Source organism: Bombina bombina, chromosome 6 (genome assembly GCF_027579735.1).
Source record: "Bombina bombina isolate aBomBom1 chromosome 6, aBomBom1.pri, whole genome shotgun sequence".
NCBI lineage: Eukaryota > Metazoa > Chordata > Amphibia > Anura > Bombinatoridae > Bombina > Bombina bombina.
Window position 1 is genome coordinate 331,286,111 of NC_069504.1, and position 25,319 is coordinate 331,311,429.

Genomic DNA, 25,319 nt, shown 5'->3' on the forward strand with positions numbered 1-25,319 from the left:
ATCCCAAGCGAAAGGGATAGTGTTTAAGCCAGCGGACAAGGGCGGTAACCTAGTCTTGCTTGATGAATCTTTTTACCTGAATGAAGCAAAAAGACAATTACTGGACAAAACCCAGTATGAAAAACTATCAAAAAATCCTTTGTCAAATATGAAACTAAAGCTTTATCATATTTTACAGGGAGCTAAAATGGAAGGCCTCATTTCCCCAGATGAGTTTAAGTTTCTAAATCCGGTGTGTCCAGTGATGCCTACCTTCTATACTATCCCGAAAATCCATAAAAACAAGTCTCACCCACCAGAGAGACCAATAGTATCGGGGATAGGGGGCATCAGTGAACACATCGGACAATATGTAGATTTTTTCTTAAGACCGTTCCTACTCTCTCTGCCCTCATATGTCAAGGACACCCCAGATCTCCTTCGAAAAATAGATGACATAACTGTCTCTACCCACACTATCCTTGTATCACTTGACGTCGAAAGTCTCTACTCCTCTATACCTCATGAGGTTGGGATTGGTGCAAGTGAACACTTTTTGAGATCTAGAGGCTCAGAAAGCAATAATCATACTGATTTTGTCATTATGCTTTTAAGGTTTATCCTTGAGAACAATGTGTTTGAATTTGATGGCTTGATTTACAGACAGGTCAGGGGGACGGCGATGGGAGCCGTATGTGCACCCACGTATGCTTGTCTACACTTGGGGGCATGGGAGCTGGACATCTTTGAAAAGTTTGGTGAGGTGTTCAGTTCCCATGTGTCCCTTTGGCTTAGATATGTGGAGGACATCCTTATGTTTTGGGATGGCCCCCTGACCTGTCTGTATGAATTTATCGACTCATTAAATAAGAATGATCGAAACATTCTGCTGACACATGTATTCAGTGAGAAAGAATTACCTTTCCTGGATATCTGCATCAAAAAAGAAGGGAATAAGATAACTACTGAAAACCATCGAAAGAATACGGCAACTAACAGTCTATTAGAAGCTTCTAGTAGCCACCCTGAATCGCTCAAAAGAGGCATTCCCTTTGGACAATTGCTCAGATTGAAGAGAAATTGTTCTTCAAAAACAAAATTTGAGCATCATGCTCAAATTATGTGTGAAAAATTCATTGAAAGAGGGTATTCAAATAAACTAATTAAATTCACCCTTAACAAAGTTCGGAAATTGAATAGAAATGATCTTCTATATTCAAATAAAGTCAGAGCTACAGCAGATAGCAACATAAGATTTATTACTACATTCAATTGCCAATGGCAGAATTTAAGAGACATTTTGTCTCGAAACTGGCACTTGCTGTCATTTGATGAAAGAATTGCTGGAAAAGTGGGTAAAAGACCTCTTCTGACCGCAAAGAAATCTCCTAACTTAAAAGAGAAGTTAGTTAAAAGTAGATTTGTGAGGTCAGAACCCACAACTAACTGGTTGAATAAATACCAACAAGTTAAAGGCAGTTTCCCATGTGGACACTGTGTGTATAGCCCTTATATGCTGAAGTGTAAATCATTTTCGGCAAATACGGGCAAAAATGTTGATATAAGATGTTTTTCGAATTGCAACACAGTAGGAGTAGTGTATCTCTTACAATGCTCCTGTCCCCTGTTCTATGTTGGAAAAACAAAACGTATGTTCAAGGACAGGGTACAGGAGCATAGAGATGACATACTATATGAAAGAGATACGAGTGTCGCTAGACATTTTAAAGATACACACAATAGTAGCACTGTATCTTTAAAATTTTTTGGTATTGATCAGGCACTGACAAGTGGCAGAGGAGGAGACAATAATAAATGTCTTCTCAAAAAAGAAGCTAGATGGACCTATGTGTTAAAAAACATAATTTATGTAAGAACTTACCTGATAAATTCATTTCTTTCATATTAGCAAGAGTCCATGAGCTAGTGACGTATGGGATATACATTCCTACCAGGAGGGGCAAAGTTTCCCAAACCTCAAAATGCCTATAAATACACCCCTCACCACACCCACAATTCAGTTTAACGAATAGCCAAGAAGTGGGGTGATAAAAAAGTGCGAAAGCATATAAAATAAGGAATTGGAATAATTGTGCTTTATACAAAAATCATAACCACCACAAAAAAAGGGTGGGCCTCATGGACTCTTGCTAATATGAAAGAAATGAATTTATCAGGTAAGTTCTTACATAAATTATGTTTTCTTTCATGTAATTAGCAAGAGTCCATGAGCTAGTGACGTATGGGATAATGATTACCCAAGATGTGGATCTTTCCACGCAAGAGTCACTAGAGAGGGAGGGATAAAATAAAGACAGCCAATTCCTGCTGAAAATAATCCACACCCAAAATAAAGTTTAATGAAAAACATAAGCAGAAGATTCAAACTGAAACCGCTGCCTGAAGTACTTTTCTACCAAATACTGCTTCAGAAGAAGAAAATACATCAAAATGGTAGAATTTAGTAAAAGTATGCAAAGAGGACCAAGTTGCTGCTTTGCAAATCTGATCAATCGAAGCTTCATTCCTAAACGCCCAGGAAGTAGAAACTGACCTAGTAGAATGAGCTGTAATCCTTTGAGGCGGAGTTTTACCCGACTCAACATAGGCAAGATGAATTAAAGATTTCAACCAAGATGCCAAAGAAATGGCAGAAGCTTTCTGGCCTTTTCTAGAACCGGAAAAGATAACAAATAAACTAGAAGTCTTTCGGAAAGACTTAGTAGCTTCAACATAATATTTCAAAGCTCTAACAACATCCAAAGAATGTAACGATTTCTCCTTAGAATTCTTAGGATTAGGACATAATGAAGGAACCACAATTTCTCTACTAATGTTGTTGGAATTCACAACTTTATGTAAAAATTCAAAAGAAGTTCGCAACACTGCCTTATCCTGATGAAAAATCAGAAAAGGAGACTCACAAGAAAGAGCAGATAATTCAGAAACTCTTCTGGCAGAAGAGATTGCCAAAAGGAACAAAACTTTCCAAGAAAGTAATTTAATGTCCAATGAATGCATAGGTTCAAACGGAGGAGCTTGAAGAGCCCCTAGAACCAAATTCAAACTCCAAGGAGGAGAAATTGACTTAATGACAGGTTTTATACAAACCAAAGCTTGTACAAAACAATGAATATCAGGAAGATTAGCAATCTTTCTGTGAAAAAGAACAGAAAGAGCAGAGATTTGTCCTTTCAAGGAACTTGCGGACAAACCTTTATCTAAACCATCCTGAAGAAACTGTAAAATTCTTGGAATTCTAAAAGAATGCCAAGAAAAATGATGAGAAAGACACCAAGAAATATAAGTCTTCCAGACTCTATAATATATCTCTCTGGATACAGATTTACGAGCCTGTAACATAGTATTAATCACAGAGTCAGAGAAACCTCTTTGACTAAGAATCAAGCGTTCAATCTCCATACCTTTAAATTTAAGGATTTGAGATCCTGATGGAAAAAAGGACCTTGCGACAGAAGGTCTGGTCGTAGCGGAAGAGTCCACGGATGGCAAGAGGCCATCCGGACAAGATCCGCATACCAAAACCTGTGAGGCCATGCCGGAGCTACCAGCAGAACAAACGAGCATTCCTTCAGAATCTTGGAGATTACTCTTGGAAGAAGAACTAGAGGCGGAAAGATATAAGCAGGATGATACTTCCAAGGAAGTGATAATGCATCCACTGCTTCCGCCTGAGGATCCCGGGATCTGGACAGATACCTGGGAAGTTTCTTGTTTAGATGAGACGCCATCAGATCTATTTCTGGAAGCTCCCATATTTGAACAATCTGAAGAAATACCTCTGGGTGAAGAGACCATTCGCCCGGATGCAACGTTTGGCGACTGAGATAATCCGCTTCCCAATTGTCTATACCTGGGATATGAACCGCAGAGATTAGACAGGAGCTGGATTCCGCCCAAACCAGAATTCGAGATACTTCTTTCATAGCCAGAGGACTGTGAGTCCCTCCTTGATGATTGATGTATGCCACAGTTGTGACATTGTCTGTCTGAAAACAAATGAACGATTCTCTCTTCAGAAGAGGCCAAGACTGAAGAGCTCTGAAAATTGCACGGAGTTCCAAAATACTGATCGTAATCTCACCTCCTGAGATTCCCAAACTCCTTGTGCCGTCAGAGATCCCCACACAGCTCCCCAACCTGTGAGACTTGCATCTGTTGAAATTACAGTCCAGGTCGGAAGCACAAAAGAAGCCCCCTGAATTAAACGATGGTGATCTGTCCACCACGTTAGAGAGTGTCGTACAATCGGTTTTAAAGATATTAATTGAGATATCTTTGTGTAATCCCTGCACCATTGATTCAGCATACAGAGCTGAAGAGGTCGCATGTGAAAACGAGCAAAGGGGATCGCGTCCGATGAAGCAGTCATAAGACCTAGAATTTCCATGCATAAGGCTACCGAAGGGAATGATTGTGACTGAAGGTTTCGACAAGCTGAAATCAATTTTAGACGTCTCTTGTCTGTTAAAGACAGAGTCATGGACACTGAATCTATCTGGAAACCCAGAAAAGTTACCCTTGTCTGAGGAATCAATGAACTTTTTGGTAAATTGATCCTCCAACCATGATCTTGAAGAAACAACACAAGTCGATTCGTATGAGATTCTGCTAAATGTAAAGACTGAGCAAGTACCAAGATATCGTCCAAATAAGGAAATACCACAATACCCTGTTCTCTGATTACAGACAGAAGGGCACTGAAAACCTTTGTAAAAATTCTTGGAGCTGTAGCTAGGCCAAACGGCAGAGCCACAAACTGGTAATGCTTGTCCAGAAAAGAGAATCTCAGGAACTGATAATGATCTGGATGAATTGGAATATGCAGATAAGCATCCTGTAAATCTATTGTGGACATATAATGCCCTTGCTGAACAAAAGGCAAGATAGTCCTTACAGTTACCATTTTGAACGTTGGTATCCTTACATAACGATTCAATATTTTTAGATCCAGAACTGGTCTGAAGGAATTCTCCTTCTTTGGTACAATGAAGAGATTTGAATAAAACCCCATCCCCTGTTCCAGAACTGGAACTGGCATAATTACTCCAGCCAACTCTAGATCTGAAACACAATTCAGAAATGCTTGAGCTTTCACTGGATTTACTGGGACACGGGAAAGAAAAAATCTCTTTGCAGGAGGTCTCATCTTGAAACCAATTCTGTACCCTTCTGAAACAATGTTCTGAATCCAAAGATTGTGAACAGAATTGATCCAAATTTCTTTGAAAAAACGTAACCTGCCCCCTACCAGCTGAGCTGGAATGAGGGCCACACCTTCATGTGGACTTAGAAGCAGGCTTTGCCTTTCTAGAAGGCTTGGATTTATTCCAGACTGGAGATGGTTTCCAAACTGAAACTGCTCCTGAGGATGAAGGATCAGGCTTTTGTTCTTTGTTGAAACGAAAGGAACGAAAACGATTATTAGCCCTGTTTTTACCCTTAGATTTTTTATCCTGTGGTAAAAAAGTTCCTTTCCCACCAGTAACAGTTGAGATAATGGAATCCAACTGAGAACCAAATAATTTGTTACCCTGGAAAGAAATGGAAAGTAGAGTTGATTTAGAAGCCATATCAGCATTCCAAGTTTTAAGCCATAAAGCTCTTCTAGCTAAAATAGCTAGAGACATAAACCTGACATCAACTCTGATAATATCAAAAATGGCATCACAGATAAAATTATTAGCATGCTGAAGAAGAATAATAATATTATGAGAATCATGATCTGTTACTTGTTGTGCTAAAGTCTCCAACCAAAAAGTTGAAGCTGCAGCAACATCAGCCAAAGATATAGCAGGTCTAAGAAGATTACCTGAACACAGATAAGCTTTTCTTAGAAAGGATTCAATTTTCCTATCTAAAGGATCTTTAAACGAAGTACCATCTGACGTAGGAATAGTAGTACGTTTAGCAAGGGTAGAAATAGCCCCATCAACTTTAGGGATTTTGTCCCAAAATTCTAATCTGTCAGACGGCACATGATATAATTGCTTAAAACGTTTAGAAGGAGTAAATGAATTACCCAATTTATCCCATTCTCTGGAAATTACTTCAGAAATAGCATTAGGAACAGGAAAAACTTCTGGAATAACCACAGGAGATTTAAACACCTTATCTAAACGTTTAGAATTAGTATCAAGAGGACCAGAATCCTCTATTTCTAAAGCAATTAGTACTTCTTTAAGTAAAGAACGAATAAATTCCATTTTAAATAAATATGAAGATTTATCAGCATCAATCTGAGACAGAATCCTCTGAACCAGAAGAGTCATCAGAATCAGAATGATGATGTTCATTTAAAAATTCATCTGTAGAAAGAGAAGTTTTAAAAGATTTTTTATGTTTACTAGAAGGAGAAATAACAGACATAGCCTTCTTGATGGATTCAGAAACAAAATCTCTTATGTTATCAGGAACATTCTGCACCTTAGATGTTGAGGGAACTGCAACAGGCAATGGTACATTACTAAAGGAAATATTATCTGCTTTAACAAGTTTGTCATGACAATTAATACAAACAACAGCCGGAGGAATAGCTACCAAAAGTTTACAGCAGATACACTTAGCTTTGGTAGTTCCAGCACTAGACAGCGATTTTCCTGAAGTATCTTCTGACTCAGATGCAACGTGAGACATCTTGCAATATGTAAGAGAAAAAACAACATATAAAGCAAAATTGATCAAATTCCTTAAATGACAGTTTCAGGAATGGGAAAAAATGCCAATAAACAAGCTTCTAGTAACCAGAAGCAAAGAAAAAATGAGACTGAAATAATGTGGAGACAAAAGCGACGCCCATATTTTTTGGCGCCAAATAATACGCCCACATTGTTTGGCGCCTAAATGCTTTTTGGCGCCAAAAATGACGCCACATCCGGAACGCCGACATTTTTGGTGCAAAAGGACGTCAAAAAATGACGCAACTTCCGGCGACACGTATGACGCCGGAAAAAGATTTTTTGCGCCAAAAAAGTCCGCGCCAAGAATGACGCAATAAAATGAAGCGTTTTCAGCCCCCGCGAGCCTAACAGCCCACAGGGAAAAAAAGTCAAATTTTTAAGGTAAGAAAAAATGATTGATTCAAACGCATTATCCCAAATATGAAACTGACTGTCTGAAAATAAGGAATGTTGAACATTCTGAGTCAAGGCAAATAAATGTTTGAATACATATATTTAGAACTTTATAAAGTGCCCAACCATAGCTTAGAGTGTCACAGAAAATAAGATTTACTTACCCCAGGACACTCATCTACATGTTTGTAGAAAGCCAAACCAGTACTGAAACGAAAATCAGCAGAGGTAATGGTATATAAATAAGAGTATATCGTCGATCTGAAAAGGGAGGTAAGAGATGAATCTCTACGACCGATAACAGAGAACCTATGAAATAGACCCCGTAGAAGGAGATCACTGCATTTAAATAGGCAATACTCTCCTCACATCCCTCTGACATTCACTGCACGCTGAGAGGAAAACCTGGCTCCAACTTGCTGCGGAGCGCATATCAACGTAGAATCTAGCACAAACTTACTTCACCACCTCCATAGGAGGCAAAGTTTGTAAAACTGAATTGTGGGTGTGGTGAGGGGTGTATTTATAGGCATTTTGAGGTTTGGGAAACTTTGCCCCTCCTGGTAGGAATGTATATCCCATACGTCACTAGCTCATGGACTCTTGCTAATTACATGAAAGAAACTGTGTCCCCATTTGGCTTAAATGAAAGAATTGAATTTAGGTCTTTCCTGGGTTAAAGAAAGGAGCAATATGACTAATCCCTAGGTAGTCCTAAACAGCACAAAGTACATCTCAAATGTTTTTCTTGAAAGATGATCCCTTTTTATGTCATTTCCTTTCATTCCTTATAAGGCTTAAACACATATATGAAGATAAAAATGTGCATCCAAATATTTTAAAAGAATTTTGAACACCCTAAAACCGGTTGTGTCAAGCAATTTAACTAGAGGTGTTTAAAATAAATCTTACGTAGGCTCAGCACCAGTTGGTCCCTTTGATAGTGTTAAACTCATCTATTATATCTATTCATTTTAGTCTGTTAACTTTGCTTAAACAATGTAAATAGTAATATTTTATTTTTGTCAATATATGCATGGGAATCTAAATAATAGGGATGTTCTATGGTCTTTCCCATTGGCTGGTGTGTATACGCCTTAACCACTCCTGCAACATTGGCAACAGATTTAAATGAATGGAGATATCACCTGTGACTGACAGTCCTGCCAAGGCCCTGACGCAAAGCATTGTGGGGCGAAACGCGCGTCGACACAGTCATTTGAAAATTAAGCGGCAGTAAGCAAGTACCTGGATTGGTGTTGATTGATAACACTAAGTTTCCGGAAGAAAGTATGGCAGAGGTGAATGAAAGTGGATCTACCCAGTAATTAATCTCAAAGTTCAGCTTGCACAAGTAAAGGTGTTAAGGAACCGGACGAGAAATCTGGGTGAGACAGAAGCCGGATGCCAAGTCCTGGCTCACTTCATATGTATGCTTCAAGTTTGTGCCTAAAGAAACCCGGTCTTTGCTGCCTGTAACCTATCCTTACCTGGAAGAGGTTGTATACGTTTTCCTTTAACCTTTTTTGCCGTCTTTTGGAAAAAGCCTGTTGTTACTATCAAGCACTCATGGTTTACGATTGCTGACTTAGGAGGACGCTTTTACCTCGAATCTGTCAGCTGGTTCTTAAATAACGGTACCGCTTTTGGATGAGCTCATATGTTGCTATTGCTAAAAGATATCTACACTATAACCAATATATTTGTGGAACTTTTTGTTACTTTGGGACATTTTGTTTCAGTTTCATTATGATTCCCTATGCTTTGTTTTATTGATTTGTTTTGTGCAACATTGAGAATGTCATTATTTTGTACCTACCAATCATGAGTATAGTTACTTATTCAGGTTTCCCACTGCAGTGGCATATCATGGTTTAGGATAACTTGTATTAAATAAATGAGTTACACGTTAATTGGACCACCTGTGTGTAAGCCTCTGTTTTGATACAATGTTTCAGCTTTTTTCTACATATTAGAATAAGAGAAGTTATGTGCTGCAATCCCCTACTTTCAACATAGCATCTCGTATAGCTCTGCTGTGTGCAACATATATTTACTTATATAAATATATTTGAACTATTATTTGATTTTGGGGTCTGCACCAGGACCTGGCTTAGCCAGCGCTATCCAGGTTTATTCCATTGTTTCAGGCAATTCTACCTAGAAGTGATAGTACAGGTGCTTGATCATTATAATTCTCTCCCTAACCCTTGATTAATTTATATATATATATATAATTCCAGACGGTTTAGCACTCACGAATCCTCTAAAGTCCGGGGTGCTCAGCAAAAAAATTGTAGGCATCAAAGAAAAACGGCAGGCACTCTCCGTATTATTAACACCATAATTTTAATCCATAGAAGTGACGTTTCGGGTTTTAACCCCGTCTTCAGACTTACATAAAATGCAATGTAATATATGCAAATTTATACCTACTTACCCCAAGTGTTCTATACACGGTCATCCTAACTCATGTGATTCCCAGTAATGTGCGCCCGGCCCATAGCTCGCCTCATCAAAGCTGCTGTTTGTTGCCTAGCAACCCACCGCCGGAAGTAACTATCACCACGAGTCACCAGTAAACAATATCGAGACCCGGGGCATAGCACACGTCATCAGAGACGCCGTCTGTTGCCAGGTAGTCTCAAACTTTGAAACTGTGTTCACTACTCTATAGTGAGTTTCCACCCATCTGTGTGTGAATATAAAAACATATAAACAGTATGATCCTTCTTCATGATCTATTATACACAGTTATATTCAATTTACTCTATATTCAATTTACTCTATATTCTACCTAAATCCCTATGTTTACACATTTTAAGGCTCCCTCCGTTATGTCAGCTATACCTTAGTACCGGAATTGAATAAGTACTGCTATCTTTATCTACATCAATAGAATGTTTGCCTAGAGGAAGCAATGCCAATCCATTTTAACATTTAAACCCTTTGGTATCAGGGTATTTAATTCATATGTCCACCTCGCCTCTCTTTGTAGTAAGATCTTGTTCCTGTCACCCCCCCCCCTAACAGGAGTAGGGACATGATCTATTAGCGTATAACGAAGGTCAGATACATTATGTTCATTTTGAAAAAAATGGCGAGCTACTGGTTGATCAGATTGCCGTACGGATAGCGCGGGATGTTTTAAGTGCAGTGGGTGTACCACTTGTAATGGGATGTCTACAGGTCAATTTTTCCATCACCCAAGAAATAGGAAGAAGTATTCTCACAAACACAGGATGACCTGTACCACTAGTCATGTGGTATATCTGCTACACTGCCCATGTAGTTTATTCTACGTGGGTAAGACTAGCGACAACCTAAGAATTAGGATGGCCAACCATAGGAGTGCTATCCGTACGGCAATCAAGAAACAAGAGTCTGATCAACCAGGAGCTCGCCATTTTTTTTCAAAATGGACATAATGTATCTGACCTTCGTTATACGCTAATAGATCATGTCCCTACTCCTGTTAGGGGGGGGGGGGGGTGACAGGAACAAGAAAATAAAATACCCTGATACCAAATGGTTTAAATGTTAAAATAGATTGGCATTGCTTCCTCTAGGCAAACATTCTATTGATGTAGATAAAGATAGCAATACTTATTCAATTCCGGTACTAAGGTATAGCTGACATAATGGAGGGAACCTTAAAATGTGTAAACATAGGGATTTAGGTAGTATATAGAGTAAATTGAATATAGAGTAAATTGAATATAACTGTGTATAATAGATCACGAAGAAGGATCATACTGTTTATATGTTTTATATGGTTTTATATTCACACACAGATGGGTGGTTACCACTACTCTATAGTGGTAACTCACTATAGAGTAGTGAACACGGTGTCAAAGTTTGAGACTACCTGGCAACAGACGGCGTCTCTGATGACGTGTGCTATGTGCCGGGTCTCGATATTGTTTACTGGTGACACGTGGTGATAGTTACTTCCGGCGGTGGGTTGCTAGGCAACAAACTGCGGCTTTGATGATGCGAGCTATGCGCCGGGTGCACACCGCTGGAAATCGCATGAGGTGGGATAACCGTGTATAGAACACTTGGGGTAAGTAGGTATAAATTTGCACATATTACATTGCATTTTATGTAAGTCTGAAGACGGGGGTAAAACCCCGAAACGTCACTTCTATGGATTAAAATTATGGTGTTAATAATACGGAGAGTGCCTGACGTTTTTCTTTGATATATATATATATATATTTAGCTTGCATGATATGACCAAAGTTTGAGAGCCGCTGCTTGATGATTTTGCCCTCCAGTTATATCTTTGTTTTAACTCGTTCTAGGATCGTCTAGTTTGGGACCTTTGATGTTCGTGGCATGCACAGCATTTGCCTCCAAAACTGTAGTTCGAAAGCGTTTAATTTCCTTCTGTCCACCTTCTTGAGTGTCCAGCTTGCATATGTGTACGTGGAGATCGGAAAAACAATTGCATTGATTACTCAATTTTGTTGCAGTGCTAATATCACTTAAAATGTGCCCATAACATAGCTATAGGAGTGTCTAAATGTTAATAAAAAGATACTTACCAATAGACACCTGTCCACTAGCAATTAAGCAATAGATAGTCAAACCAGTACTGAAACATATTAGCAGAGGTTATGGAATAGGAGTATATTGTAGATCCATAAAGGGAGGCAAAAGACAAGTCCCTGCGACCAATTAACCCCTTAACGACCAAGGACGTACGCCACACGTCTTCAAAAAAAAGTCAGTTAATGACCGAGGAAGTGTGGCGTACGTCCTTAGTCTGGAAAGCAGCTGGAAGCGATCCTGCTCGCTTCCAGCTGCTTTCCGGTTATTGCAGTGATGCCTCGATATGGAGGCATCCTGCAATAACCCCCCTTGGCCATCCGATGCAGAGAGAGCCACTCTGTGGCCCTCTCTGCACCGGACATCGATGGCCGGTATCGTTAGTGGGTGGGAGCTTACGTGGGAGGCGGGTGGCGGCCATCGGTGCGCTATGTGGAGTGGAGGGGGGCGGGATCGGGGGGCGGGAGCTACGGGGGCGCGCACGGGAGCGCGCGCGTGCACGGGGGTGGTGGGCGGGCGCGTGCACGGGGCGGGAGCGGGTGGGAACCGCTACACTACAGAAAAAAAAAAGTTAAAAAGTTGAAAAAACCCCCCCACTAAAATGCAATCTAAGGGTCCTGGAAGGGGTTGGGGGTTGGTCTCGGTGGGGGGGGAAAGCTACACTACAGAAAAGGGAATTAAAAAAAAAAAAAGGCACATTTTGTTACAAAACTGGGTACTGGCAGACAGCTGCCAGTACCCAAGATGGCGCCCATTATTGCAGAGGGGAAGGGTTAGAGAGCAGTATGGTGGGGGATCAGTGAGGTTGGGGTCTAAGGGGGGATCCTACACATCAGCATATGTAAATATGCTTCTTTTTTTTTTTAAAAAAAAGGGCCAAATACCTTTTATTTTAGTACTGGCAGAGTTTCTGCCAGTACTTAAGATGGCGGGGACAATTGTGGGGTGGGGGAGGGAAGAGAGTTGTTTGGGAGGGATCAGGGGGTCTGATGTTTCAGGTGGGAGGCTGAGCTCTACACTAAAGCTAAAATTAACCCTGCAAGCTCCCTACAAGCTACATAATTAACCCCTTCACTGCTAGCCATAATACACGTGTGATGCGCAGCGGAATTTAGAGGCCTTCTAATTACCAAAAAGCAATGCCAAAGCCATATATGTCTGCTATTTCTGAACAAAGGGGATCCCAGAGAAGCATTTACAACCATTTGTGCCATAATTGCAGAAGGTGTTTGTAAATAATTTCAGTGAGAAACCTAAAATTGAGAAAAAATTAACGTTTCTTTTAATTTGATCGCATTTAGCGGTGAAATGGTGGCATGAAATATACCAAAATTGGCCTAGATCAATACTTGGGGTTGTCTACTACACTACACTAAAGCTAAAACTACCCCAAAAAGCTCCCTACATGCTCCCTAATTAACCCCTTCACTGCTGGGCATAATACACGTGTGGTGCGCAGTGGCATTTAGCGGCCTTCTAATTACCAAAAAGCAACACCAAAGTCATATATGTCTGCTATTTCTGAACAAAGGGGATCCCAGAGAAGAATTTACAACCATTTATGCCATAATTGCACAAGCTGTTTGTAAATAATTTAAGTTAGAAACCAAAAGTTTGTGAAAAAATTTGTGAAAAGTGAACAATTTTTTCTATTTGATTGCATTTGGCGGTGAAATGGTGGCATGAAATATACCAAAATGGGCCTAGATCAATACTTTGGGTTGTCTACTAAAAAAAAATATATACATGTCAATGGATATTCAGGTATTCCTGACAGATATCAGTGTTCCAATGTAACTAGCGCTAATTTTGAAAAGAAATGGTTTGGAAATAGCAAAGTGCTACTTGTATTTATGGCCCTATAGTTTACAAAAAAAGCAAAGAACATGTAAACATTGGGTATTTCTAAACTCAGGACAACATTTAGAAACTATTTAGCATGGGTGTTTTTTGGTGGTTGTAGATGTGTAACAGATTTTGGGGGTCAAAGTTAGAAAAAGTGTGTTTTTTTCCATTTTTTCCTCATATTTTATAATTTTTTTTATAGTAAATTATAAGATATGATGAAAATAATGGTATCTTTAGAAAGTCCATTTAATGGCGAGAAAAACGGTATATAATATGTGTGGGTACAGTAAATGAGTAAGAGGAAAATTACAGCTAAACACAAACACCTCAAAAATGTAAAAATAGCCTTGGTCCCAAACGGACAGAAAATGGAAAAGTGATGTGGTCATTAAGGGGTTAAAAGGTTTATGAAAAATTTCCCAGGAGGTGAACAAAGAATCATAAACCTTACCTCATATACATCCCTCTAACAAGCAGTATACTCTTAGGGGAAACTGGGCCTCATTATAGACTTAAAACACCTCTCTCTGAAGAATCAAATGCACATCTTCATTCTTAAACCACCTCCAGCTTAGGTAATGTAAAGACTGAGGTATGTGGAAGGGGTTTTATAGAGCTCTTGGGGTTTGGGAATCTTTGCCTCCTCCTAGTGATACAGAAGAGTAATACCCAAGAGTAAAGGATCGTGGACACTCACCACCCTGTATGAAAGAAAAAAGGGTACAATGCAATTATTCATTCAAAAGTCGTAATAGGAAATCACCTGGCAGCTTTCTGAGTCTCTTCTGATAGACTTTCTTCTTTGACGAGCTCTTCAAAATTGACTATGTCTTCCAGATCTGGAACAAACCTGATAAAAAAAGTTTTGTATTATGTACTTAGTTATGTTTTTAGCATTACAACGTATGAGGAAACTTTTCAACAAAGCAGTTACCTGCAGGCATTTTTAAATGAAATAAAGGAAATAATTTAAGATAAAAAAAATTGCTGGAAATCATGATATATATCCTAAGAAAATAATTTGCCTTAACCAGAAATTCATATTTGCTTGTTTTAAATAAAACTTTTAGTAAGTATCAGAATAAATATACAGATTTTTTATTTGCTTGTAAAAAAACGACATACAATCAGGACTGTTTTTTAAGTATGTCAGGAATTCCACAAAACTAAAGTGATAGGTGATTGAATTTCCCTTCCCCACTGATCACTTTAGTATTCTTCTTCAGTAGCCACGGTTGTGAAGACCATGCAGAGTTGCTTAATTACCATAATCTATATGTGTTGCTGATGTGTGTAGGCATTTATTATTATCAGGTGATTAAGTATAAAGCACATTTTACTGAATAAAAAATGAGAATAAAATTCAGTCTGGCCTTCCTACCGATTCCCCTAACACAAAAAGGATCACGCTCAACTGTTTCTCAGCCACAGCATGATTTAATAGAATGACCTTCCAAAAAAAATTAAAATTTATAACTAGGGTACTCTTTATTAGCTGTAAGCTTATATAACATCTGATATAAAATTATGCTATCTTTGTTCTGCATACCTGATTGCATTGCTGCAGCAGTGAAGTCCTCCAGACCGTATCATTCTGACATAGCCCATAGCATTTCCTACAAGTAAAACCAGATTTACACATATTGGAAATTCACCTAGCTTACACTTGAAACCATATCAATGCTGATGGATATAGGTTATATAACTATTAGATAAGGTAAAAATGTCTACCAGAAGTATCCATATAACTTGCTTCTGGTAGCAATAGGAACAAACCAGAAGAATGTGATAATATGGTTGTAGGTTCAACTTCAGCTTCCAATCTATTTGATAGTGTTGCTACATATAACTTAAGCAAATCTTTATATGTCTGCTACAAACAGAGAAGAATTCCTAATTTTAAGGTTATCTACATGATGGCAGGTTTACAAAAGCTATTTGCCTTGTGAAGACAAATTCAAGGGCAAGCAATAATCTCCCACCACAAAAAACATAATTTATGCTTACCTGATAAATTCCTTTCTTCTGTTGTGTGATCAGTCCACGGGTCATCATTACTTCTGGGATATAACTCCTCCCCAACAGGAAATGCAAGAGGATTCACCCAGCAGAGCTGCATATAGCTCCTCCCCTCTACGTCAGTCCCAGTCATTCGACCAAGAATCAACGAGAAAGGAGTAACCAAGGGTGAAGTGGTGACTGGAGTATAATTTAAAAGATATTTACCTGCCTTAAAAACAGGGCGGGCCGTGGACTGATCACACAACAGAAGAAAGGAATTTATCAGGTAAGCATAAATTATGTTTTCTTCTGTTATGTGTGATCAGTCCACGGGTCATCATTACTTCTGGGATACCAATACCAAAGCAAAAGTACACGGATGACGGGAGGGAAAGGCAGGCTCATTATACAGAAGGAACCACTGCCTGAAGAACCTTTCTCCCAAAAATAGCCTCCGAAGAAGCAAAAGTGTCAAATTTGTAAAATTTGGAAAAAGTATGAAGTGAAGACCAAGTTGCAGCCTTGCAAATCTGTTCAACAGAGGCCTCATTCTTAAAGGCCCAAGTGGAAGCCACAGCTCTAGTGGAGTGAGCTGTAATTCTTTCAGGAGGCTGCTGTCCAGCAGTCTCATAGGCTAAACGTATTATGCTACGAAGCCAAAAAGAGAGAGAGGTAGCAGAAGCTTTTTGACCTCTCCTCTGTCCAGAGTAAACGACAAACAAGGAAGAAGTTTGGCGAAAATCTTTAGTTGCCTGCAAGTAGAACTTGAGGGCACGAACTACATCCAGATTGTGTAAAAGACGTTCCTTCTTTGAAGAAGGATTTGGACACAAGGATGGGACAACAATCTCTTGATTGATGTTCCTGTTAGTGACTACCTTAGGTAAGAACCCAGGTTTAGTACGCAGAACTACCTTGTCTGAGTGAAAAATCAGATAAGGGGAATCACAATGTAAGGCTGATAACTCAGAGACTCTTCGAGCCGAGGAAATAGCCATTAAAAACAGAACTTTCCAAGATAACATTTTTATATCAATGGAATGAAGGGGTTCAAACGGAACACCCTGTAAAACGTTAAGAACTAAGTTTAAACTCCATGGTGGAGCAACAGCTTTAAACACAGGCTTGATCCTAGCTAAAGCCTGACAAAAGGACTGGACGTCTGGATTTTCTGACAGACGTCTGTGTAACAAGATGGACAGAGCTGAAATCTGTCCCTTTAATGAACTAGCTGATAAACCCTTTTCTAAACCTTCTTGTAGAAAAGACAGTATCCTAGCGATCCTAACCTTACTCCAGGAGTAACCTTTGGATTCGCACCAGTATAGGTATTTCCGCCATATTTTATGGTAAATCCTTCTGGTAACAGGCTTCCTAGCCTGAATTAGGGTATCAATAACCGACTCAGAAAAACCACGTTTTGATAAAATCAAGCGTTCAATTTCCAAGCAGTCAGCTTCAGAGAAGTTAGATTTTGATGTTTGAATGGACCCTGTATCAGAAGGTCCTGTCTTAGAGGTAGAAACCAAGGCGGACAGGATGACATGTCCACTAGATCTGCATACCAAGTCCTGCGTGGCCATGCAGGTGCTATTAGAATTACTGATGCTCTCTCCTGTTTGATTTTGGCAATCAATCGAGGAAGCAGCGGGAAGGGTGGAAACACATAAGCCATCCTGAAGTTCCAAGGTGCTGTCAAAGCATCTATCAGAACTGCTCCCGGATCCCTGGATCTGGACCCGTAGCGAGGAAGTTTGGCGTTCTGGCGAGACGCCATGAGATCTATCTCTGGTTTGCCCCAACGTCGAAGTATTTGGGCAAAGACCTCCGGATGAAGTTCCCACTCCCCCGGATGAAAAGTCTGGCGACTCAAGAAATCCGCCTCCCAGTTCTCCACTCCCGGGATGTGGATTGCTGACAGGTGGCAAGAGTGAGACTCTGCCCAGCGAATTATCTTTGATACTTCCATCATTGCTAGGGAGCTTCTTGTCCCTCCCTGATGGTTGATGTAAGCTACAGTCGTGATGTTGTCCGACTGAAACCTGATGAACCCCCGAGTTGTTAACTGGGGCCAAGCCAGAAGGGCATTGAGAACTGCTCTCAATTCCAGAATGTTTATTGGAAGGAGACTCTCCTCCTGATTCCATAGTCCCTGAGCCTTCAGAGAATTCCAGACAGCGCCCCAACCTAGTAGGCTGGCGTCTGTTGTTACAATTGTCCCGTCTGGCCTGCTGAATGGCATCCCCCTGGACAGGTGTGGCCGATAAAGCCACCATAGAAGAGAATTTCTGGTCTCTTGATTCAGATTCAGAGTAGGGGACAAATCTGAGTAATCCCCATTCCACTGACTTAGCATGCATAATTGCAGCGGTCTGAGGTGTAGGCGTGCAAAAGGTACTATGTCCATTGCCGCTACCATTAAGCCGATCACCTCCATGCATTGAGCTACTGACGGGTGTTGAATGGAATGAAGGACGCGGCATGCATTTTGAAGCTTTGTTAACCTGTCTTCTGTCAGGTAAATCTTCATTTCTACAGAATCTATAAGAGTCCCCAAGAATGGAACTCTTGTGAGAGGAAAGAGAGAACTCTTCTTTTCGTTCACTTTCCATCCATGCGACCTTAGAAATGCCAGAACTAACTCTGTATGAGACTTGGCAGTTTGAAAGCTTGAAGCTTGAATTAGAATGTCGTCTAGGTACGGAGCTACCGAAATCCCTCGCGGTCTTAGTACCGCTAGAAGGGCACCCAGAACCTTTGTGAAGATTCTTGGAGCCGTAGCCAATCCGAATGGAAGAGCTACAAACTGGTAGTGCCTGTCTAAGAAGGCAAACCTTAGATACCGGTGATGATCTTTGTGGATCGGTATGTGAAGGTAAGCATCCTTTAAATCCACTGTGGTCATGTACTGACCCTCTTGGATCATGGGTAAGATTGTCCGAATAGTTTCCATTTTGAACGATGGAACTCTTAGGAATTTGTTTAGAGTCTTTAAATCTAAGATTGGCCTGAAAGTTCCCTCTTTTTTGGGAACCACAAACAGGTTTGAGTAGAACCCTTGTCCTTGTTCCGACCGCGGAACCGGATGGATCACTCCCATTAATAACAGATCTTGTACGCAGCGTAGAAACGCTTCTTTCTTTATCTGGTTTGTTGACAACCTTGACAGATGAAATCTCCCTCTTGGGGGAGATAATTTGAAGTCTAGAAGGTATCCCTGCGATATGATCTCTAGAGCCCAGGGATCCTGAACATCTCTTGCCCAGGCCTGGGCGAAGAGAGAGAGTCTGCCCCCCACTAGATCCGGTCCCGGATCGGGGGCTCTCGGTTCATGCTGTCTTTGGGGCAGCAGCAGGTTTCCTGGCCTGCTTGCTCTTGTTCCAGGACTGGTTAGGCTTCCAGCCTTGCCTGTAACGAGCAACAGCTCCTTCCTGTTTTGGTGCAGTGGAGGTTGATGCTGCTCCTGTTTTAAAGTTCCGAAAGGGACGAAAATTAGACTGTCTAGCCTTAGCTTTGGCTTTGTCTTGAGGTAGGGCGTGGCCCTTACCTCCTGTAATGTCAGCGATAATCTCTTTCAAACCGGGCCCAAATAAAGACTGCCCCTTGAAAGGTATATTAAGTAATTTGGACTTAGAAGTAACATCAGCTGACCAGGATTTTAGCCACAGCGCCCTACGTGCCTGTATGGCGAATCCTGAGTTCTTAGCCGTAAGTTTGGTTAAATGTACTACGGCCTCCGAAATGAAGGAATTAGCTAGTTTAAGGACTCTAAGCCTGTCCGTAATGTCGTCTAGCGTAGATGAACTAAGGTTCTCTTCAAGCGACTCAATCCAAAATGCTGCCGCAGCCGTAATCGGCGCGATACATGCAAGGGGTTGTAATATAAAACCTTGTTGAACAAACATTTTCTTAAGGTAACCCTCTAATTTTTTATCCATTGGATCTGAGAAAGCACAGCTATCCTCCACCGGGATAGTGGTACGCTTAGCTAAAGTAGAAACTGCTCCCTCCACCTTGGGGACCGTTTGCCATAAGTCCCGAGTGGTGGCGTCTATTGGAAACATCTTTCTAAATATTGGAGGGGGTGAGAACGGCACACCGGGTCTATCCCACTCCTTAGTAACAATTTCAGTTAGTCTCTTAGGTATAGGAAAAACGTCAGTACTCGCCGGTACCCGCAAAGTATTTATCCAACCTACACAGTTTCTCTGGTATTGCAACGGTGTTACAATCGTTGAGAGCTGCTAAGACCTCCCCTAGTAATACACGGAGGTTCTCCAATTTAAATTTAAAATTTGAAATATCTGAGTCCAATCTGTTTGGATCAGAACCGTCACCCACAGAATGAAGCTCTCCGTCCTCATGCTCTGCGAGCTGTGACGCAGTATCAGACATGGCCCTAGCATTGTCAGCGCACTCTGTTCTCACCCCAGAGTGATCACGCTTGCCTCTTAGTTCTGGTAATTTAGACAAAACTTCAGTCATAACAGTAGCCATATCTTGTAATGTTATCTGTAATGGCCGCCCAGATGTACTAGGCGCCAAAATATCACGCACCTCCCGGGCGGGAGATGCAGGTACTGCCGCGTGAGGCGAGTTAGTCGGCATAACTCTCCCCTCGCTGTTTGGTGAAATTTGTTCACATTGTACAGATTGACTTTTATTTAAAGTAGCATCAATACAGTTAGTACATAAATTTCTATTGGGCTCCACCTTGGCATTGGAACAAATGACACAGATATCTTCCTCTGAGTCAGACATGTTTAACACACTAGCAAAAAACTTACAACTTGGTTATAATCTTTTTTAGCAAAAAACGTACTGTGCCTCAAAGAGGTACTAACGATTAAATGACAGTTGAAATAGTGAACTGAAAAACAGTTATAGCATCAAACTTTAAAACAACAAAACTTTTAGCAAAGGTTTGTTCCCATTAGTAAAATAACAATAATTAAATTTGACATAAAAAATACAAAGCAACGTTTTTATTCACAGTCACTATAAGAATTCTCACAGCTCTGCTGAGAGAATTTACCTCCCTTCAAAGAAGTTTGAAGACCCCTGAGATCTATCAGAGATGAACCGGATCATGCAGGAAAAATAAAAGTAACTGACTGGTATTTTTTGATGCGTAGCAAAGAGCGCCAAAACGGCCCCTCCCTCTCCCACACAGCAGTGAAGAGAAACGAAACTGTCACAAATAAAGCAAAAAAAACTGCCAAGTGGAAAATAATGCCCAAATATTTATTCACACAGTACCTCAGCAATGTAAACGATTCTACATTCCAGCAAAAACGTTTAACATGATAAATAGTTATTAAAAAGGATTAGTGACCTTTAACAGAGTAGTTCCGGTGAAATACCATCCCCAGAATACTGAAGTGTATACATACATGTCATTTTAACGGTATGGCAGGATTTTCTCATCAATTCCATTCAGAAAATAAAAACTGCTACATACCTCAATGCAGATTCCTCTGCCCGCTGTCCCCTGATCTGAAGCCTTTACCTCCCTCAGATGGCCGAGAACAGCAATATGATCTTAACTACTCCGGTTAAAATCATAGTAAAAAACTCTGACAGATTCTTCCTCAAACTCTGCCAGAGAAGTAATAACACGCTCCGGTGCTATTTTAAAATAACAAACTTTTGATTGAAGTCATAAAAACTAAGTATAATCACCATAGTCCTCTCACACATCCTATCTAGTCGTTGGGTGCAAGAGAATGACTGGGACTGACGTAGAGGGGAGGAGCTATATGCAGCTCTGCTGGGTGAATCCTCTTGCATTTCCTGTTGGGGAGGAGTTATATCCCAGAAGTAATGATGACCCGTGGACTGATCACACATAACAGAAGAAAAATACAACTTCCCAATGATTAATGTACACTTATATGTGACCAAGAAACAATGCAGATATAGGCAACTAGACGACTACAGCTTGTTGCAGTTATCTGAATAGATGCTACTGCAAATAATATACAAAACAAAAAAAGCTGAGAAAAGCCAGCACTGCACCAAAATGACATCATCATAATGTTACAAGCTATGATCTTCAATTTCCTCATTGCTCATCTTCAGAGCCCTAATGCAAACAAATGAGCAGGTTTATATTAATTCATATAAAGCGCTGCACAGGCACTTTACCATTCACAAACACAACTGCAAATGGCATCACAATTGCATGAAGCAAACATTTTAAAAGGACAGCAACATGAGTTTATGTAACTAGCCATAGCAGAATACAAAAGACAATAATATAAATATAATATATAATATAAAAGGCAATAATACACCAGATGAATGGATAAAGGGTCTGCTGATAAGTTGCATAAAGGTGATTTACAGGACGTGGGCTTTTGAGCTTAGGTAGAAACTGAACAAACTCAGAAACGGAAGGGGCCTACATGTGTGGTACCCACCTGCTCTGAGTTTTGGGTGTCATTTCTACCTACTCCTGTAGACAGAACATAAATACCTACAAACCCTATTAGAGTTCCTCCTCAGTAGTTTCATCAAATCATACCAAAATCTGATAAGGGTAATTTTTTTTAAATCTCTTAAATACGCTCTGTCTGAATCACGAAAATGTCATTTGGAACTCCATGTGACTTTCATATATTAATATTACATTATTATTTATACAAGCAGAAATTTAACCGCACATTATATCCAATCTCTGAAGAAGGAATTACTGTCAGCCTGGAGCTGACCGTACATTTCACCTACACTTTCATGATTCAGATAGAGCAGCAATTTTAAGAAACTTTCTAATTTACCTATATTATAAAATTTTCTTTGTTCCCCTGCTATCTTTATTTGAAAAGCAGGTATGTAAGCTAAGCAGCTGGCACATTGGTTCAAGACCAGACATCCATTGTTTTGGAACTACATTTCCCATTATGCTCAGCCAGCTGATATGCTGGCTGAGCATCATGGGAAATGTAGTTCCAAAACCTCTGGAGGGCCAAGTTTGAGGAGGTCTGTTCTAGATAGTGCTTGCTGATAGATAGCTACATTTAGCAGCAAAACGATACCATCTTTTAAGCATGGATGTAGATGGCTACACGTTAATGACCATTTTGTTACATAAAACCACCGAAATCCATTTTAACATCAGAACAAAAGTGACTTTTGTAAGATTCTTATAAAACACCTAAGAACACCTAGCAAGCATCTAGGGGCAACAACATTTTCTTCTAGATCTGATCAAAGTTTTCATTATTCCCATCTTTTACTACGGCATTCAAGAAAGATTGCTTTTAGTCTGTGTGTGCATCTTTTTTATTATTTAGACTAGAGCAGCGTTCGCCAACCAGTGGTCCATGGACCACTGGTGGTTCACGAGAAGATGTTGGTGGTCCTTGACACCATGCAGGAATATCCTCTGATGGTGTCACCCCCGTTGCACCGCAACTCCCTACAGTGCCTGGCTGGACATCAGTGAAAACCGACGAAGGAGTTAAATTATAATCTCTTTACATAGTACTGTGCAACTTGCATAGCTAGATTGTATTTTTAACTCCTCCTGTCCAGCGCGCTGCTTAGAGGAAGATGCTTCCATTCTAAAGCCAGCAGAGGTTGGTATTGTCTTGTCTTGTAATAGTGGAATTAAAGTATATAAAAAAGAAAATCTTAAAAAAAAACAATTTCTCTCTTATGTTTCATTTATTTTCTCCCCTTTACCTGTCTCTTTGTAGTAGATTTCCTAATTCCTTCAGATGGACTTACATTACTGTTTATTATTATTATTATTATTATTTTTTATTAAATATTTTTCATTCTAATAATTTTCCTTTTTAAAAAAATTCATGTTAGTGGTCCACGGGATTCAAAATTGTGAGTTTAGTGGTCCCTGAGGTCCGAAAGGTTGGCAACCCCTGGACTAGAGAATGCTACCATAATACTTACACTACATAAGAGTTAGGTTTGCTTACCTATTTGGCTTATAAGTTGCCTGAACTGATCAAGATAACTCTGTCCCTCTGGAGTTAAACCAAGCTTCCGAATTCCACGGTTGAACTTCTCAGCTCTTTCAAAAGGATACTGATGAAGTGTAAAAGGAATATTACATTTTAAAATTTTGTAACAAACCACTAAAAATCGTGCTCATCTTGCAATCATAAAAACAAACAAACATGAGAGGCACTACAAATAAATTTTTTATTCTCACAGCATAATACAGTGTTTCACAATTCCTGTCCTCAGGACACACTAACAGCCCAGAGTTTCAGGACTACCTTAAGTGAGAGCAGATTAATAACCATGGTTACTGATCAGCTGATTATTTTATCTGTGCTCTAATTCAGATATCCTTAAAATCTGTACTGTTCGTGTGTCCTGAGGAATGAGAAAACTAGCAGAGTAAACAACCAAACATTTTATTGGAATATAACTTTGCATTTAATAATGATATAGTAAATCTGAAACAAGCCAGGTTATTTTTAATGAGTAAAGCATAACTATACTGTAGATTGAGCAATGATAAAGCTTCACTCTCAATCATATTCCACATTGTGGTAATTTGTTTCACTTGTGGCCAAAACCTAAAATCTTTCCTAGATTAGGGCTTCATATGTTTGTTTATATATATATATATTATATACAGTAAAAAAGTGATATACTAATTAAGGTTGGTGGATACATCAGTGAGAAAACATAAGGTTAAACAACATAAATCTGATGACTTGTGCTACAATGAAACAACATGTGACAGTCTCTGCAGTGTCAAACATTTAGTAATCTGAAGGGTTTAAAGATTTTATAAAACAATGCTTCTGATTACAAGTCTGGTAGATCTGTTATAAGCTAGAGGGCTCAACTGTCAAAGCCCCTTATCCTGTCCAAAGCCTACATCTATTCCATGCAATGCATCAAGCTTCAGAGTATTCAATAGCAGGCAGCCCTCAGGGACAAATTACTGGGTAGCAGGGTGCCATATTTAGTCAACATGATGATACTGTATTTGCCCTATAACAGCATTTATAAAATATAAAATAATTCAGCAAAATAACTGTTTAAGCTTTAAACCGCTGACCATGGCTCTATATCCTCCATTTATAATAATAAATAAATGATCATTTTAGTGTTTAATGACCTTTTCCGTGGCCTGCGCAACACAATAAGAAGAAAAACAAATTATTATGTTTATTAAAACATGCCTAAGAGACCTTGGAACTCCGTATAGACGGGGGTTCCCATTTTCCCTGTGAGTTATCAAGAACAACAAAACTGTGACCTACAGGACCTCGGAGGATATAGACAACTTTTGCTCACAATTGAACATCTCAACCTTCATTGCCATCTTTTTCAGAAAAATCAGGGTACTCATCTGAGCCCTCTCCTCTCAAACCTAAATCACAGCGTTCCATCCTGGAAAATGGTCTCAAAGAAGAGAAGGAATTATTCTGCTCGAGCTGTGACAACATGACAAAATACAATGGAACCTCCCTGATCTTTACAGATAGAAAATATAAAGTATTCAGACCTTATTTTCTATTGATTTATGAAAGTCCTTTCTGATTTCTGATTCAGACGTTAAATTATTTATATATACAAAATAAGATGATGTCACAGAGTCCAAAGAGGAAGGACCGGAAAAAGTGTATACACTGTTTTTCAATTGTATTTTCCTTTTTAGTGTACACATAAGTACTTACCTTTGATTATTTTAAAATTATATATGTTGCATTCTTTATCCCCTTCACACATAGTGTATGCAACATGGTTGCCTTGACTTACTTTCTCAACCCAAAGTTCCAATACCCATATATTAAAAACAGATGTTTTTGACCCCACAAATTCACCATCCTTACACTTACCCCCCCCCCCCAGCATATATTA

General features: G+C 39.7%; 1 protein-coding gene across 1 annotated transcript in view; it reads right to left on the reverse strand.

Moving 5' to 3' along the window:
* WASHC4 (WASH complex subunit 4) overlaps nt 1–25,319 on the reverse strand; it is a 293,185-nt gene that overhangs the window by 43,329 nt on the left and 224,537 nt on the right. Inside the window, exons 21-23 of the mRNA XM_053716956.1 lie at nt 23,414–23,522; nt 15,025–15,091; nt 14,239–14,325 (exon numbers count right to left, since the gene is read on the reverse strand). Coding sequence (XP_053572931.1) covers nt 14,239–14,325; nt 15,025–15,091; nt 23,414–23,522 — 263 coding nt within the window. The remainder of the gene's footprint in view (nt 1–14,238; nt 14,326–15,024; nt 15,092–23,413; nt 23,523–25,319) is intronic.